Genomic DNA, 17,519 nt, shown 5'->3' with positions numbered 1-17,519 from the left:
TGAGGTTGTGCGTGAGTGGAGTGGAGTGGAGTGAAGTGTGGAACGGAGTGGAGCGTGCGTGCGAGAGAGCGTCAAGTTGGTATGTACATACATATATCCATGCATAGAACCCAGCCGTGGGCCGACGCTCCTGTCGCAACTCCCACCACAGCGCACAATCGCACCTATACCATTGCGCTAAGAGGAGCGCAGCTGCGTGTGAGAAGCAGCGACGACACGACGCGACGCGACGCCGACACAACGACGATGAGAGACTAGCCGAGTTGTGTGGGTTGGGAGAGGAGGTGTACTCCACACCACTACCAGAGGACCACCACCACACGGCCACTACCACCACCACCACGAGGACTACCACCACCACCACCAGCACCATCACCACCACCATCACCACACCACGAAACTACCAGACGCACAACGTAGTAGGCACCGGGCGCACACAGCGTCGTTGTTGGCTTCAACAACCTCTCACTAGACAGTATTACTTTCAACCGTTTAGCGTTCGGCCAATGCTACCCGGAGCGGAGGACGGTACCAGTACCTATTCGTAAACACAAGAGGCAAATGTCGTGGTCGTCGTCTTCTTCGCCGTTTTCGTCGTCCTCATCGTCGGTAATACGCGTGCTTCTCGGTTCGAACCATGACAAACTCGGCGACGAATGTCCCGAGTCAGCGATCCACCAGATATAAATAAATGAGTTTTACGTTCGTTACAGTTCTGACATTTCTGTGACATCTGGTGTATCTCGTGGTGCGGGTGAATCCTTGCACGTTATTCATCCTCTTATACTTCGTACCTCCTCCGTTTCCAACGTTCTTCGTCCTCTACGTCCTCGTCGTCCACGTCTCCCTCTTGTGTTCCTGTTATTATTATTATTATTATTATTATTATTACTATATTATTGTTGTTGTTGTTGTTGTCGTCATCCGTCATCGTCGTTGTCCAACCCTATACGCAACTCGTGGTGTTTCCCTCCCGCCCCCACCTCCACCTCCACCTAAAGTAAAATAAACTTGGAGACGAATCGACGAATCATTCGTCAAGAAGGCAGAGAAGAGAGGATCGTTCAAATCTTATATGATAAGGGAACTTTTCACAGTGCACGGATTACAGTTCCAGTTCTTTTGACATATTCATTCCGTTCGTTCGTCGTTCCTTCGTACGTTCGATTGGATGCATTTGTAGCACCTACAATCGGGTGTTACATTAGTGTGTATTCTAAACGTTGTTCGGATCGTTGATTTATATAGTATTACATACACTCGGCTGACAGGCGAGCATCCGATGTTGATAACAATGACAAGGTGATGCGTAAACGCAACGGCGGCAAGTGGAAAATCGATCGTTTTTACTATCGTGATGGATGATGACAATTGACACAATTGTATGAAAGTTATGTTGTGTGCTATGTGACAAGTGTTTGTTCTACCCAATTTGGATTATAACGATACTTGCGGCTCTACCGGTCGCCCTAAAAACTCGGTGTGGAGGATAATGTTCTACTTGCGGATCGCGATCGGCCATTAGGTAAGTTTTAACAAATTAAGATCGGTTCGTTACAACAACGACCACTAATAATAATAATAATAATAATAATAATAATAATAATATATCTATATCCCAGTCACGGTGATAAGTTTACCTACGAAAAAACTAAGTCTCTTCTTATATTATCAACAGACTTTATCCATAGGTGTGAAAATAAGTGAAAGAGAGGAGGAGGCGGCGTAAGAAGTGAACCAGACGGTGTAATACGCGCGTTTCCTTGAAACTTCCGTAACCTAAAAACGGGAAGGGAATCGCGGTCGCGCCAAACTGCCATATTGAAACAAAACATTATCTGCACCGACTCCTTGGCCTGTTATAAGTAATGTACGTATACATATATACACATATGTATAGTAAAAGATTATACTCGTGTGTGTGTGTAACCAACCAGGGTTAGGTTGATAGTAAATGTCCGATACAATATTACAAGTCCGTGAGATTAAGCCTTTATCGATTCAATTGGATAATATACGAACGAGAGCGTACGCTTCAGTCACAGCGTTCGTGACTTTAATCGATTCGTCTCTCAGGTATGTGCGAATTCGGACAAGTGAGTGAAGATTTTGAATGGAATTCGTCGACGTCAGCTGAGCGACAAACCGCGTCCTCGCCTCGCGAATAATTCAATTTCATTTGTTTAATCACGTCGCGTTTTACAAAAAAACACGGTATGTGCTATAATCCTATAATAACGCGAATTTGCACGAGGTATACATCGTCAGAGACGATTTCTTCGTCTCCTTCTCCATCATCATCTTTTTCTTCTTCTTGTCCATCTTCGAGAAGGAGAGAGAGGTAGGGAGGGAGAGAAAGAGCGAGAGAATCAGAGAACGCAAATATTCCTCTCGGGCAAGTTATTTCGGAGCTAAATATATTTCGTCACGATCTCAGGCTCGATCCTTTTACGTTTAAATAAAGCGGGGGGGAGGGGGAAAAATAAAGTATATACCCGAATTTAATTTTAAACTCGAACAACAAACAGCGTGTAAATATAAAAAAGTTTGCTGAGCAAACTTTTTAACCCGCATCGCTGATATTCTCCTACTCGGTTACTCATTCTCGACGAACGATAGAAATCAACTTCCTTTAAGGTTACATATCGATACTAGGGCACGCCGATCCGAGGTACAACAGTTTTCTAGTTCTAGTTGTGAGCAGCAGCAGCAGCAGTAACGGCAGCAAAAGTCTCACAGTGAGTCCGATACCTATAGTCGGAATTATACCTATAAGTAGATATGCACCTTAGAATGGGCGATTGCCTGTCGAGCGAACGTCAAGCTTTCACTTAGCACTCTAAAAAGATAGATAGCCACTACTGTTACGATGGCTTTTATTACAAGGCGCACCAGCGCATATCGTATCGTCTGGACGTGTATGCAGGTATAATACCCGATACGTTACTTCACTCTGCCTAAAATTATTATTCCACATTATCAATGTATTATTATTCTTCTTCTTTTCACGTCAACTTTATTGAAGCAATTTCCAGTCGCCGGTATATTAACTGTCGGTTGGCTAGCTGGCTAGTTTCATAGGAATCGTAGGTATGGTTGCCTAGGGTAGGTAGGTAGGTAGTTATGGGCAGTCAGGCTAGGTAGACTCGGTTATACAGACAAGGATTAGGGTAACGCTGGGTAGCCGAGTCAGTCAGGCAAGCAGGCAAGCAGGCAAGCAGGCAAGCAGGCAAGCAGCGTAGGATAGGATACACATGCCTCGGATCAGAGAGTGTGTTTCTTAAACGTTTGTAATCTTAATATAAGCTGCTGGGTGGCGCAATATCAGAAATAGGTTTGTTAAAATAAGCTTGTGTAACGGACTGGCTCTGCTCGCTAGACCGCAGCTAGAAGAGAGCCCAGAGAAGGAATGAACGCTGCCGCGATCTCTCGTATGCCACAGTACACCACAATATCACCACCACCCACTTTTCCAATATCCAAAATATCATCGTAAAACCGACCACCCTGCAGCCAGTCCTTCGTCCTTTCCTCGGGGACTTTTGGGCCTCTGGGATTTGCCTGGCTAAGAAAGAATTCCAGGCACTCTCTCTCTCTCTCTCTCTCTCTCTCTCTTTCTTTCTCCATGGGTTGAGACCGACCGACCCTTGTCAATCTTTTTTCCCCGTTATATTTAACGACATAAATTTTACCCGGCTGCAGGTCGGACGTCGCCAACTTTGTACTCGCAAATATCCCCTTGTATAGATGGTTTTACAATACGTCCATAAACCGTTCGTATCTCTGTCCTGTATTCAGGGGAGTATCTCCTCCCAGTATAGCATAGTATAAAAGTAAAAAGGAACTTTGGACTCTATATTCGTTATAGACCGACGAAAAATTCCCCTACAATTCTTATACTCTCTAAAATGGCATAATAAATATATATACGGAAAATCGAAACTGTATCGTCGGGCACGTAACATTATAAACAGATCAAAACCGTCATGCACTCTTGAATTATATCAAATGACTCAGAAATTGCGTAATTAAAGCGGCTGACGCTGCACCGATGCGAATAAAATCGAATCCAAAGTTATGAAACTGTTTTGCAGCAGCGGGACGAGCGACAATCATACGCGTATTAACGTGCATACGCGCACGCAGGCACGCAGGCACGAGCGAATGGACAAATGCATGGATGGACTAATAGTCCCTAAGTAAATACACCGTGTATATATTATCGCATATATATACACACACACACACACACACACACACACACACAACCACACATGATGTACGAAGAAACGTCGCATGGACTGACAAAGTTAAATGTGTGTGCCTTATAACGTACACACACACACACACGGACACGGACACAACCAAACGCTGACAATGGTACGACCTTCTTATATTATTCTCGTACTTTGCTCAAGGTGAAGCGCAATTAAATTTTCATAATTAATTGTTACACAATAGTATAAGAGCTAGAGGCGCGCAAGAGTTACTGACTATACCCAAGATGGCACATACTTATCAGTAATCCAAACTGTAATAATGCTGTGCGAGCGTCGAGTCGAGTCTAGTCGAGTCGAGTACTTATAACATAGTTTGCACACAGCATCATATACATATACATATATATATATATATATATATGAATGTAAGGTATAAGGTAGGCAGGTATAGAAAACCCGTCCCCGTTTATTGCGATCGCTGGTCGACTTGGCAACGTTGCACTCGGTGATCCTTCTCAAAAACCAAACTAACCGTCGTATGACAGATGTCATTTCTTGCCATGAGTAGGTATACGGACACGCCACCGCTGCATGCATACACACACACACACACACGCACAAATACTATATATATATATATATATATATATATAAATATAAATATATGTAGCAAAGTCTGACCGCTCGGCTTTGTGAGAAACACCTGACCCAAGTGTTAGACGGTGAAAAATACCGAATTCTACCGGTCAAGAGATGCAGACACGAGACATCCTTATATTTCCGATTTACATTGCAGAGCATTGTATTGTTTGTTTGTAGAGGAGAGTGAAATCTTGGCAACATCGGCAATTATGTACCAAGGTGACAGATTTCTGCAGCCCATTTATCGAGACTTGTTCAGGAAGAATAACAATCTGGAGAATCGTTTTATAATATAAAGCTGGAAAGCACGATCAGTCGGTGATATTTGATGCGAAGTATGTTATGTACCTATATAAGAGACTCGAGCGAGCAAAGAGACTTACGCAGGCAAAACGAGACTCGGTGTTTGTAATCATCATTCCATAAATGGAAATCTAAGGCAGGTATCCATCCATCCCCCCGTCAATCTTTGCGTCATGATTTCGCGTCGTTGCAATAAGGCGTGTGTATACATGTATATGTGTGTATATATACGTGGTGTACACACCTATATGTATACAGACTGCTCAACGCTCGCTTGAACGTTTCGTAATTTTGCTGGTCGCAGCACCGTTGCACAATTCGCAAGTGGCGTTATAGGTGGTACATGCTCCTTACAGCGCGAATGAGAAGTTGAAGAATAAGAAGGAGCAGAGGGGCGGGAGGAGGACCAAGGCGAGGCGACGCGACGCGACGCGACGTAACGCAACGTTCGAAATTCACATCGTGAACGAAAAATATCATCATCACTGTATTATTAAAGAGATAAATTCACACGCGGATCGCGAGCCTGTCCGTCAATTGGAGGAAAGAACATTGAGAGGAAGAAAATTAACAAGAGGGTTAAAAGCAGAAAATACTAGGGCAAACGAAGCTTGTGCTGGACTCTTGTGACCGTAATCCATGGAAATGTAGAACAACTTGGTCTCGTGTATTCGCCAATATGTTAGACTCAGAGACTCGCAAACGTCGCATGCGTGACATAGGTAAATCCGGAAATAATAATTATACGAGTTTGCAGATTGATGTCGTCTATTAGTAGACTGTGACCCTTGTATAATGGAAATATCACGTGATCAGGTTTGTTGTATAATCTGTTTACTATTCCATTATATATTGGTTTAAAAATATGACGGCAATGCAGGTTTTATTGCTGCAGCAGCAACAGCAATCAGAATAGTGTAGCGCTTCTAGTGGAGGAAAGTAACCGAGGTGGTGGGCTAGCCCTTTGACAGCAGCGAATAATCACGTGTCGTGAAACAGCATGATTATCTCTCATTGTCTAGCCGATACACTGAAAACACACGGCGTTTCTTGTTCCAGCGTAAAAAATATTTTCCAAAATTTCACTCTCTAGCATAAAACAATAGCTGCAGACAAACCGGCAAAGATTTCTTCCAAATTAACTCCTGCACGAGCGGCATACAAGGCTAGGATCATCGCATGAATCCGATAAAGAGAAGCGTAATAAAAATCATGAAAGAATAAGAGTAGTAGTGATTATATTAAAAAATGTTCAAGTATAATGACTTGGATACGCATGATGCGTGGAGACTCGCTCGAGCATGCGTATAATAATGCATATATGTGCATAATGTGAAGGTATATACTTATATATATATAATACGCACGGCATACGCACCGACACGTAGGTATATGTATAATATGTCTATTATATAGCAACGTCGATTGGTCATGGAGGCGAGCGTAAGAACGATTCAATTTATTTTCTTTGCATTTTGTTTTCCGTCTCCTTATTCCACTTATTTTTCTTCCCTCCGCAGTTGTAATGAAAGGCGTAACGGTATTATGACTTTATTGTTGTATGCATATTTCGTGTGTATGTGTAGCACAGCGCGTACGCAAGCAAATATATCGTCCATCCATCCATCCATCCATCCATCCATCCATCCCCACGTGCAGAGATCCACATACTACACGTGCGTGAATCGGTATAACCAATACCACACGTCTTTGCCCCCGTCGCCTTTGTTCCGCTCGCATCATCGACAATGATTTTTAAACGCAAGCTGTGTAAGAGGGTCTTTGTTACGAGCCCCGTTTCGTAGGCACTAGTTGACGAAATATTGACATACGAGAATAGAAATCCGAGAGGGGATAGAATAATGGGAGGGAGGGGGAGCGACCGGGAGGGAGAGAAAGAGGGATGCGAAATGGGGGAGAAATCCAACCGGGGTGAGAAAGAGGTTGGGTTAGTGTATCGGCAATGTGTAGTGGTGATACTATTCGAGGCGGCAACAGCAGCAGCAGTAGTAGTAGTAGTTGTATTTAGGGTGGTGGTGGTAAAACCATGAGAATTGAGCCGAGTTCGAATTTGCCGAAGGGTGAGGCCGTAGCTGGGTGGCGGAAGCCGGGGATGATGACGTCATCTGGGAATATTCTCTCCGCCATCGCGGTATCGAATTATTGTTTCGTGAAATCGATCGAAGCTTATATAATTGGTCTGCAGAGGCTAGGTACTATAGAGTTTTCTATTATGTATACACGAACATTGATTGTGTCCTTCTTATCGAATATACAGACAAAAGTATTAATGATTCGTTGATGGGAAGGGACTTGAGCGTCGATACATAATCTCGAATAAACTCCAAATTCCACTTCAAAGCACCATTAACAGTCACTCTTTGTGTCCAATGGGATATTGCATCGTCGAATATTCGAGAACTCTTAGGATCTGGGAGCCTTGCATTTATCCCCCTTCCCCTCCTGCTCCTCCTAACAAAAAAAAGGGGGAAAAAAAACTTGCCCGCAGTGTTCAACGTTCTCTCTGCAAAAGTCTCTCCAAAGTATAGCAACAATGCTTTTCAGCAGTTTTGAACTGCAACAGCCTATTATCCAATGGGCATTTGTGTGTGTACAATGATGTTTGTGGGAAAAGGGCTTTCGGAGCAGGGGGAGAGAGAGAGAGGGACCCTGCATGCATCGGTGAAAAAGCAGAAAACAAAAAAAAAAAAAAAAAAAGAAAAGGAAAAAGAACGAAACGAAAGATTCTCTCACTCTCCAGGAGCTCTTTCCTTACTTCCTTCCTTTCTTCCCTCTCGATTCCACAGACGATGGATATAGCATAGTGCCATACCGTGCCGTTGCTGCATCAGGGATTCTCTGAAGCAACGGCAGCACCAAATAGCATATTACGCGATGTAGTATGGAAACGATGGTGTAGTAGTAGTAGTCGTCGGTCGGGTATAGCAGTACTCCTAATAGCAGTAGTAGCCCCATAGTTGTTGTGTAGTAGTGGTGGTGGTGGTGGTGGTGGTGGTGGTGGTGGTGGACGGGATCGCGTCGTGTGGCGTGGTCGTGGTAGAGGAGAGAAGTACGGTCGGTTGGTCGCTCTGTGTGAATAGGGAACACGTGCATTTCCCACAGAAAAGCGGCAGCGAATAGCTAGCGCAGGGGCTTCGCAAGCGGGAAAGAAGGAAGGCAGGAAGGCAGGCAGGCAGGCAGGCAGGCAGCGTGCAGGGCAGCCAGCTGGGCTGCCGGTAGTTTTGTTGCAAAGGGGATGCCCCGAAGTCGTTGGAACCTGGTCGAGGGTTGCTTGCGTCTGGTTTGGCCTCCGATACTTCGTCGAGCGACGTTCAAAATCATTTCTGACAAGTTCAAAGGACTTCCGGTCCCGATGTTTCCTTCTTTTTCTTTCGCTCTTTCTCTTTTTTTCCCTTTTTCTTTTCGTATGTACTCTGCGCGCGGTTTCGTAGCTGAAGAAAAGAAGGAACAAAAAATTTGTCCCATTCTTCGTTATTTTCGCGAATCCGACTGATTTTCGCTTCTAACCTTAGATAATGCTGTGAATCTACTATATATGTATATAGGATGATCAGTGCACGCACGTGTATTGCGCTTGAGGCGTGACGCACCAAGTGTCAATCGCGATTTCATCGTTAAACGTTATCTTTACGATCGCCCGTGACTTCGCATCTTCTTAACGGACACCTTATTCGAGGTGCACCGAGCCTTGAACTATTGAACGTACTGAAAAGTACCAGACTCGCGAGACCGACTGGAAATATTTTCCGTGTTATTTATTTATTTATTTTTTTTTTCTGTCGCATACGACTCTCCGCGGTACAAAGTTCTGTCGGATTGTATTATGCGTTACGTGATGTACTCGTATTATTGAAGCGCACTTATTTACACAAAACCTTCGTGAACGCGTTGAATTAGTTATTCTATCACGTAGCGCAGTGTGTATAGAACCTTGGCTCGAGGCAATGATTTCATAACTTTATTCTTCCGGTTTCGTTGACGAAGTGCTACACTATTATTATCCTGTGCAATTCAATACGGAAACTATGGCCGCAAATCACGATGACGATTCAGTGTCGTCAAGGTTTTCGGAGGATATTATCAATTGTTAAACAGTTGAATAAAATTGTCCGATGATTATTGAATTCAACCTTCGCTGAAAAATACAAAATAAAACCTTTTCGTTTCAAACCGATGATACAATTATTTTTTTATTATGCATACTTGTAACGTACGAAAAGAAATAAAATTAAATTGTAGTTTATCTAGTTTTTACGTCTAACTAGTCTGCCAGTATAATGAGTATTACTTCACGAGCACTGTACAGACTATACCAATTGTGTATACACCTCGTTAATTGTTTCTTTAGAATTACAAATCCTTCAATTAATTAACTTCATTTTCTCTTCAACGCGATCGATCTTCAGCGCGTGCAGTATCGGATTGTATAATATTTTTGTAGACAGTGTTACGTACCTACGCGATCTACTAGATATTTAAAAGCAACGTCAAATGACACAAATGCTTATCAACCTCGGAGCGCAACTATAATATAACCGGTAGTTGACGATAACGATGAAAGTCGAAGACTTGTGGCTACTATAACTGTGGACTTTAAAACTCAATTGATTTCATTAAGGATATTAACCAATGTTTCCTCGTATGACTCGGAATCCCAGTCGCTGGATTCTTTTTCTATTTTTATGTTCCTTCCCCTCGCGTTAGAAATGTGTGTTGAACACACTCATCATGCGTCAGAAGCAAAGATAGGAAACCAAGGATGTGTGAATGAAGTGACGAAAATATATGTAGGATGGACATTGAACCTTTCAACTAGTATCACTTCGATATCAATTTTTAATAGAGCGATTAACGACCATTTCTATTAACTTAATACGACGGTTTTGAAATTTTATCGATACTTGTCTCTAAAGATTAACTACACGCTAGATTCACCCGTAGTAGGCACATTGATCTAAACGTTACCGCGCGAATAATCAATACTCACAATACGCTAAGGGAAACATCCTCGAGCTAAACGCTCGAACGATTCATTCGCAATTTAAAACAGTCCAAGTCCGAGCTACAAGCTAGGCTGATTCTCCGATTCAACCGGAAGTCACGTACGACGATAGAGTTCTCATAATTACGCGTCTATTCGTTCATCATTTACTAGATTGAAGTTAGTAATATTATCGTAACGAAACATTGGGGAAAAATTTTCATTACGGTTTACTGAATTTCAAATACGTCATCACGAATCGTTGTGGTAACGTTATACTAACTTAAACACGATCATCATTTGCTATACTTGAGTACTTGATTAAGGATTTATTACTATAATAGAGGTATCTATATACATATATATATATAATTTATTTCCAAGTATATAACGCAGGTTTAACATTACCGATAAATCAGCCAAGGGTATTTGCACAACTATAATCTCGTTTTGTTTTTATGTTGATTTTAGGGCGGCCCACGTTGAGGGGAACTTGGTCTCATTTTACACGGTATTCTCTTAACGTTAAAAACGGCGGCGATCGGGGTGGGAGTGCAGCCCGTGTTATCATCCGGCTATCATAACACGGCGCCATCCCACAACGGGGGTGGTGGTTCGACGCTAAGCGCCGCGGCGATGGTGGCAGCGGCTACCGCCACGGCCACCGCCACTGCCAGCGTGGTGGCCATGCAGGACCGCCAAGACATCCCCGCACAGTACAACCAGGTATGATTCGAATTATGCGGCAAAAGTCATTCCAAGTATACATATAGGTAGTGTGACAAGCAAAAGCCTGACACAATTTTGTTGTATGAATTTTAATAACGTCAATCCTGTACCACAGATGCAGAGCCAACATGGAATGGCTCACCAGGCGTACAATACGGGGTACGCGCAGAGAGGAGCGATGGCTGGACTCGGACCGGTCGGTATGAATAACTTCAACAGCATGGGTTCCATGGGACCAATGCATACGATGAATTCTATGAATTCGATGAACGCGATGAGTGGTATGAACACGATGAACCCGATGACTATGGGGGGCATGAACGGGATGAACGGTATGAACGGAATAAGCCCCATGAACTCGATAGCGAACATGGGTAACATGGGAATGAACAACATGATGGGACCCAACAATATGCAGATGAACAAGATGAACATGCAGGTGAGTTCGTGTTTCATGTAAAGAGGATTGTGATGACGAATACGATGGATGTGTGCATGGTTGTTGAACGATGCAAAATACACTCTATAATAACATATTTTATGATACTCGACAGGCGCAGACTCAACAAGGTTACCCGAGGAGGTTAGCGCCGTATCCAAATCCGGCAATGCACATGGCGCAAAAGAGGCAGCAAAATCCATACCCAGGACCGAATCCCGGCGCAATGCAGCCGGGCTTCAACGGGATGCCCAATAATCAGTATGCGAACGCGTACGCCGGTAGTCGGCCAAATTTTCAATCTCAGTATCAACCGATGCAGGGAATGAATCCCGGCAACGCTGGCTTCGGACCGAATTCCATGATGCGAGGCACCACCATGAGACAAGCTACCCCGTCTTACAACCCGGCGGCGCAAGCCAATCAGTATTACGCGAATAGCGGAGTCCCGACCAACATGGGGCCCACCTCGGTGAACAGCCAATTTGTCGGCCACCAGCAGACACCTGGTTATGGTGGTACGTCGCCGTACGCGGCTACCAGCCAGTATCAACAGGATGTTGCGACAATGAGGACGAGCGGTGCCGGAAACATGAGCTACCAGCATAGTCCTATACCTGGGAACCCGACTCCTCCTTTAACTCCTGCTACCAGTATGACACCTTATATCAGCCCCAATCCAGATATAAAGCCGAATTTTAACGAGATCAAATCACCGGTTAATATTCAGAGTAAGTATCACGCGTCTACGGGAATATTAATTCTTTGGGGATGAAGAGAGCTCGCCACTCGGAAGCGAAGTGTTGAGTTGTTCTATTCATACCGGGTTTTGGGGATTGTATAGATTTTTTTTCAAGTACTGTAACCAGTACCAACTAACCTTTGAATTTTCTTTTTGTTTTTACAGAGGACGACGAGCTGAGATTAACATTCCCTGTGAGGGATGGTATCATACTTCCACCCTTCCGGCTAGAACATAATTTGGCTGTCAGTAACCACGTATTCCAATTGAAAACCACCGTTCATCAGACGCTGATGTGGCGATCCGATCTTGAGCTACAATTAAAATGCTTTCACCACGAAGATAGGCAGATGAATACTAATTGGCCGGCAAGCGTTCAAGTATCTGTCAATGCAACGCCGCTGGTTATTGATAGAGGGGAAAACAAAACGTCCCACAAACCACTTTACCTTAAAGATGTCTGTCAGCCTGGGCGGAACACCATACAGATCACAGTTTCTGCATGTTGTTGTGTGAGTAAATATAATAAAAAATACTATTGCGGATCTTGGGACTGTGGGTCACCACAATGGACAAGTACTACCTTAATTGCCTTAAAAAATCCTGGAAATTAAAACCACTTCTTTGTTTTTTTTTTATCCATAGTCGCATCTCTTCGTCCTACAATTAGTTCATCGGCCAAGCGTACGAAGCGTTCTACAAGGGCTATTACGCAAGAGGTTACTACCTGCGGAACATTGCATAGCTAAGATAAAGCGAAACTTCAACAATACTATGTCGAATAACGGTATGCAATCTGAGAGAGATCGAGACGTTGTGGAGCAAACAGCACTGAAGGTAAGATACTGATGAAATCACATCGGTTCTAATCGTAATACGAAAATTATGTGTACGATGAAGAAAGAAATGGTTCAATATTTTTTTTTTTTTTTTCTTCTTTCTAGGTATCATTGAAATGTCCTATTACTTTCAAACGGATTACGCTACCTGCACGGGGCCATGATTGTAAACATATACAATGCTTCGATTTGGAATCCTATCTACAACTAAACTGCGAAAGAGGGTCGTGGCGATGTCCTGTCTGCAAGTGAGTTCCGTTTAAAATATCACGATTGTCGTGGCTTTCTTGCCAATGTGTAGATATCGATATGACAAAGTTTTGTATTCTCAGCATGATTTAAAATGATGTATTTTTCACTTGTAGCAAACCTGCACAACTCGAAGGATTGGAAGTAGATCAGTACATGTGGGGTATTTTAAATACTACTCTAAATACGTCGGAGGTAGAAGAGGTAACGATAGACTCGGCAGCGAGCTGGAAACCTGCTAAGAGTTTAACAGGTATAAAATCTGAGGAGGACAACGACTGTAAGAGAATGAGCAAAGCCATGTCGCCCGGTAGTATGAATATGCCAACAATGAACAACTGGGACATGAATCAGGCAATGAGTCCCTACATCCCACCTGACATGAACAGCATCGCTAGTGGATCTATGATGAATAATACTCCCCCTGCGTATGCCAACAATAATATAAATCATAGGAATTCATCCGGAGGATCTTACGACATGAATTCAGGAACGAATAGCAGTAGTAATAACGATTACTCCAGTGGCGCAGGTCCTCTGTCACATCTGAGCGACTCCGTCAATTCTCTTGACCCTCTGAACGCAATGGAGAAATCTCTCAACGATCAGGTAAGAGAATAAAATTCTTATAAAAAATTTTTGCAATGCTCTCAAAAATTTTCTTGGTATGCTCGAAAGAGATCAACGATAATTTAATACCGTAGCACCCTAAACAATTTTTAACTTTGTAATTGACTTTGTCTGATGGTTAATTGATTCGTTGCAGATGCCACACACACCTCACACGCCACATACACCCCACACACCTCATACGCCTGGCGGTGGAAACAGCGGACCACCAAGCGTACCTCCATCGTCTCAAGAATCGACTGGAAACCACAATACTTCCGGAAATACAAGTACAAACATCAATAACGACTCGGCAGACATACCTTCGGACCTCAACTTCGACCCTGCAGCTGTTATAGACGGAGAGGGAACCGGGCAAGAGGCATTGAATGTGAGTAGAACAAAAATTGATGTGAAAATAATTGTAAGGCAACGAGGGAACAAAGACAAGACCTTTGTACCTGTTTTTTCTGCTTGCTGGTCTGTGGAAAAAAGAGAAAAGCGACGCGCCACAAACTGTAAACGACTTTTTATAAATTCGTCATTATCCTTTCAGCTATTGCCTGATAACGTCGTAGACCCAATGGAATTACTCTCATACTTGGATCCGCCTGATCTTAATACACCACCGAGTAGCGGAGCAAGCAGTGGAAATCCTTCGTCTAGCGACGACATACTTGCACTGTTCGAATAAGACGCCAGTGTAATGAATTAATCACACATTACGAGAGGGAATAATCAAATTAAAGCCCAAAAATTTTGGGGAAAGTGACCACCGAGTCCGTATCTTACTGCAGTACATTCTTACTGTACGTGGCAAGAATTTATGTAGTGAGAATACAAATAAATGGGGTCACTGTGGGTGCTTTCACCTAAACAATGGTACAAACAATCTTAGCTCTAATTGTAATATTCCTATTGATGAAGTTAGGGCATATTAGACGTAGGATATTGGACCTCTATCGATGGTACCACGCAACATTAGCGCTCGTGTCTCCGAAGAGCACGGTACATGGATTAGAATTGGCGTATTAATCAAGTTTCTTCGTGCTGCAAGAAAAACGAGTGTACAATATTCTTTCATGTGCGAAAGATTGCAAATACGTGCAAAGTAATCCCTGTGCTATGTTCTTCAAACGAAACGGTCTACTCGCGATCAAGGCTATGACGGACCTATATCAGAACTTAAGGATATAAAAATGAAACAAAAAACAAGAAAAAAAAAACACTACTGTACAGTATCTTTTGTATATAGGTTTCAATTCAAATTAAATAAGATAAAAGATATTCATCTGTTGTAAAACCACCTTGCTTATTGATGGATATAGCGCATATAGTGTTCCTTTCCTTTAGATGATAATAGTAACATGTGGAGACAAGTAATCTAGGGGCTGACGGGCTATACACTGTCAACTCTTTCAAGTACCAGTAAAACAAATTATCACGATGTATCTTTAGAGCTGAAATGTTGGAAGTCGATTAACATATAATAATTCTGATTATCGGTTAGAAACATGTTTTGAAAAACTTGTAGTTACTATCTGATCCAAAGACAAATCCTAATAATGAACGCACATTTTCAGGGTGTCAAGCATCAATGACATATCAAATTTCCTGACATTTTCCAGTTTTCTGGGTGCAAGTAGACATTTTCCGGGACTTATTTTAACCTAACTTTAATAACAAATTTACTTTTTTCATGCAAATTAGTTGAAAATTAGACATTACATGTCTCCATCGCAGGTTGAAATAGTCCAATTTTTCTTGCAATTTAATTTTGCTTACACTCGATTACCAAATGTATCGATAAACACTCCAATTTTAACATACTAACGGAAGATTAGGATTAGCCATTGTTTAGAAACATCGATCTGAGAGTATGAACTGTTTTTCGTACTTTTTTATATTTTTCATAAATTTTACATGATGCTTAATATCGATTCATCAATTCTTCAAATTCCTCCAAATACCATATATTTTGTCCCTTATACCCTTGTCACACTGACTCCCTCAATTTTATCACGTAACGTAATTTTCTACATTTCAAAAAATCGTACACCAGTGAGGAAGAAAATGCAAAAATTGGGGGACACATACCTGTTCCCTGACAATTCCTGGTTTCCAAATTTCTTTGACAGCTAAATACCCTGAATTTTTTATAATCAATAACGAACCTAATTTATTCTCTTTCCAGAATAGTCTGTTGCGCTTGTGTAACTAGTTCGTGAAGTAATTGAAATTTCAATGAGAATGTTCGAAAATACCTTTCGGGTATAATTTATCTTTCTGATCCCAATCAGGCTTGAAAAATTTGCGATAAATTGAGGCAGTTGCTCAAGCAAATAAACGACCAGTATTACTGTTTTCTACTCAATGTCTTTTTCGCTCGATAAACCGAGGTAATCTGATTTTATCGTCACCCTCGAGCTATCAACTAAAATCTCCAAAGATACATCGAGAATAAGAGATTATATTTGGGTATGGCGATCTTATTTTCACAAGCTTGCATCACCGAAAAAAAAATACTGTAATGTCTTGAAACGACTCTTACATGTATTATATCTTCTAATTGTTGGCATTTTTTCAGTACAGAGATTATACAGTTTAAACTATACAAACGATTTTGAGTTAGATGAATATGATGGTTACAGAAAAAATGAATATAATTAGTTGGGTTTGATCAGCTTGTGAAAATAAAGGCTTTGAAAGTTGTAACTACTATTCGCACAAACATTAACGAGAAATCGATTTGAATTTGAAAGTGGAAAATTGGTCACGTCCCAAAGCTATGCCTAAATATAAAATATTGTCAGAGTGGCTCGCAATCCCCTGCTTGCATAGTAATTATTATATTTATATTTTTTTGTGATTAAAGAGAGGAGATATACTTAAAGTGATTCATGTAGATTATACAAATTTTATATATAAAAAAAAAAAAAAATAATAAGAAATGTATTTATATTATTACGCGTGACATGGACGCCCCGATAAAGAATTAGATGCGGTCAAGTTTCTATTCATATAATAATAACTATACATATATATAATAATAACATTATGGAGGTTAGTTTTTAATATTACTTATATTAAGTGCGACTATTGTATATTATTTGTATATATGACAAATAGATTAATAATATAAGCAAAGTGGCAGATACTTATTGGCCAGTTATAACAGTAAAAAAATGGTTATCTTAATTATTTCTCAGAACCAAAACATACGAGAAACAACGTATGGTATTACCTACCTACTACATACCCCTAGAAATGAAATGAAATGAAAAAGAGAAAACGAGTAAAAGTAAATGAAAATGAAAATGAAAAAAACTAATGTGTACAAGACTACAGATTTTAATAATTGTACAGTTTTAAAAACTGTACACCCCTATTATTACTGATAGTAATAACGGTACTATTACCTACCCAATAAAGATCTATCTACCTTAATTAAAGAAAACAGTTTATTCAAACCGTATTAATTAGCTCTACATTAGCTGAATATATTATTGCCAACTTCAGTAGATTGTCTAAATTTTGTGGCCAGTATACCATAGCAAAGAGTTAACTAATACCTCCCAAGTTACTCTATTCAATAAAATACAAAATTTCAGCTAGTTGATCATACAATAAGCTGCTCGGCCTTCTTGTTAGCTGGAGTAATGATCACCCAATGAAAGCTTCCCATAACAATTATCCATGCGTAATTATATATTATACGAATAGAAACACGCGTTATGTAATGCGA

General features: G+C 41.4%; 1 protein-coding gene across 2 annotated transcripts; it reads left to right on the top strand.

Annotated features, from left to right (window-relative positions):
* The first annotated feature begins 927 nt into the window (after positions 1–927).
* On the top strand, positions 928–17,221 carry LOC124407918 (zinc finger MIZ domain-containing protein 1). 2 transcript variants are annotated; one of them, XM_046884530.1, is made up of 10 exons: positions 928–1,525; positions 10,639–10,893; positions 11,012–11,335; positions 11,451–12,066; positions 12,243–12,589; positions 12,723–12,914; positions 13,022–13,164; positions 13,282–13,774; positions 13,932–14,165; positions 14,331–17,221. In XM_046884530.1, exons 2-10 carry the CDS (start codon positions 10,804–10,806, stop codon positions 14,466–14,468), a joined length of 2,577 nt encoding a protein of 858 aa, XP_046740486.1. In that variant the 5' UTR covers positions 928–1,525; positions 10,639–10,803; the 3' UTR covers positions 14,469–17,221. The 2 variants fall into 2 exon arrangements, with proteins under 2 accessions (XP_046740486.1, XP_046740494.1); XM_046884538.1 differs by lacking the exon at positions 928–1,525 and adding an exon at positions 1,701–1,870.
* Positions 17,222–17,519: the final 298 nt, after the last annotated feature.

This window comes from Diprion similis, chromosome 1, assembly GCF_021155765.1.
Source record: "Diprion similis isolate iyDipSimi1 chromosome 1, iyDipSimi1.1, whole genome shotgun sequence".
NCBI classification, from domain to species: Eukaryota; Metazoa; Arthropoda; class Insecta; order Hymenoptera; family Diprionidae; genus Diprion; species Diprion similis.
Note: the sequence above shows the minus strand (reverse complement) of the source record. Positions and strands in the feature narration are given on the sequence as shown.

Excerpts from the sequence above, each read along its gene's own strand:
- LOC124407918 (XM_046884530.1), top strand. The coding sequence starts at position 10,804 with ATGGTGGCAGCGGCTACCGCCACGGCCACCGCCACTGCCAGCGTGGTG. Across the intron at positions 12,067-12,242 it reads ATCACCGGTTAATATTCAGA|AGGACGACGAGCTGAGATTA; the intron begins GTAAGTATCACG and ends TTGTTTTTACAG. Across the intron at positions 14,166-14,330 it reads CCGGGCAAGAGGCATTGAAT|CTATTGCCTGATAACGTCGT; the intron begins GTGAGTAGAACA and ends TTATCCTTTCAG.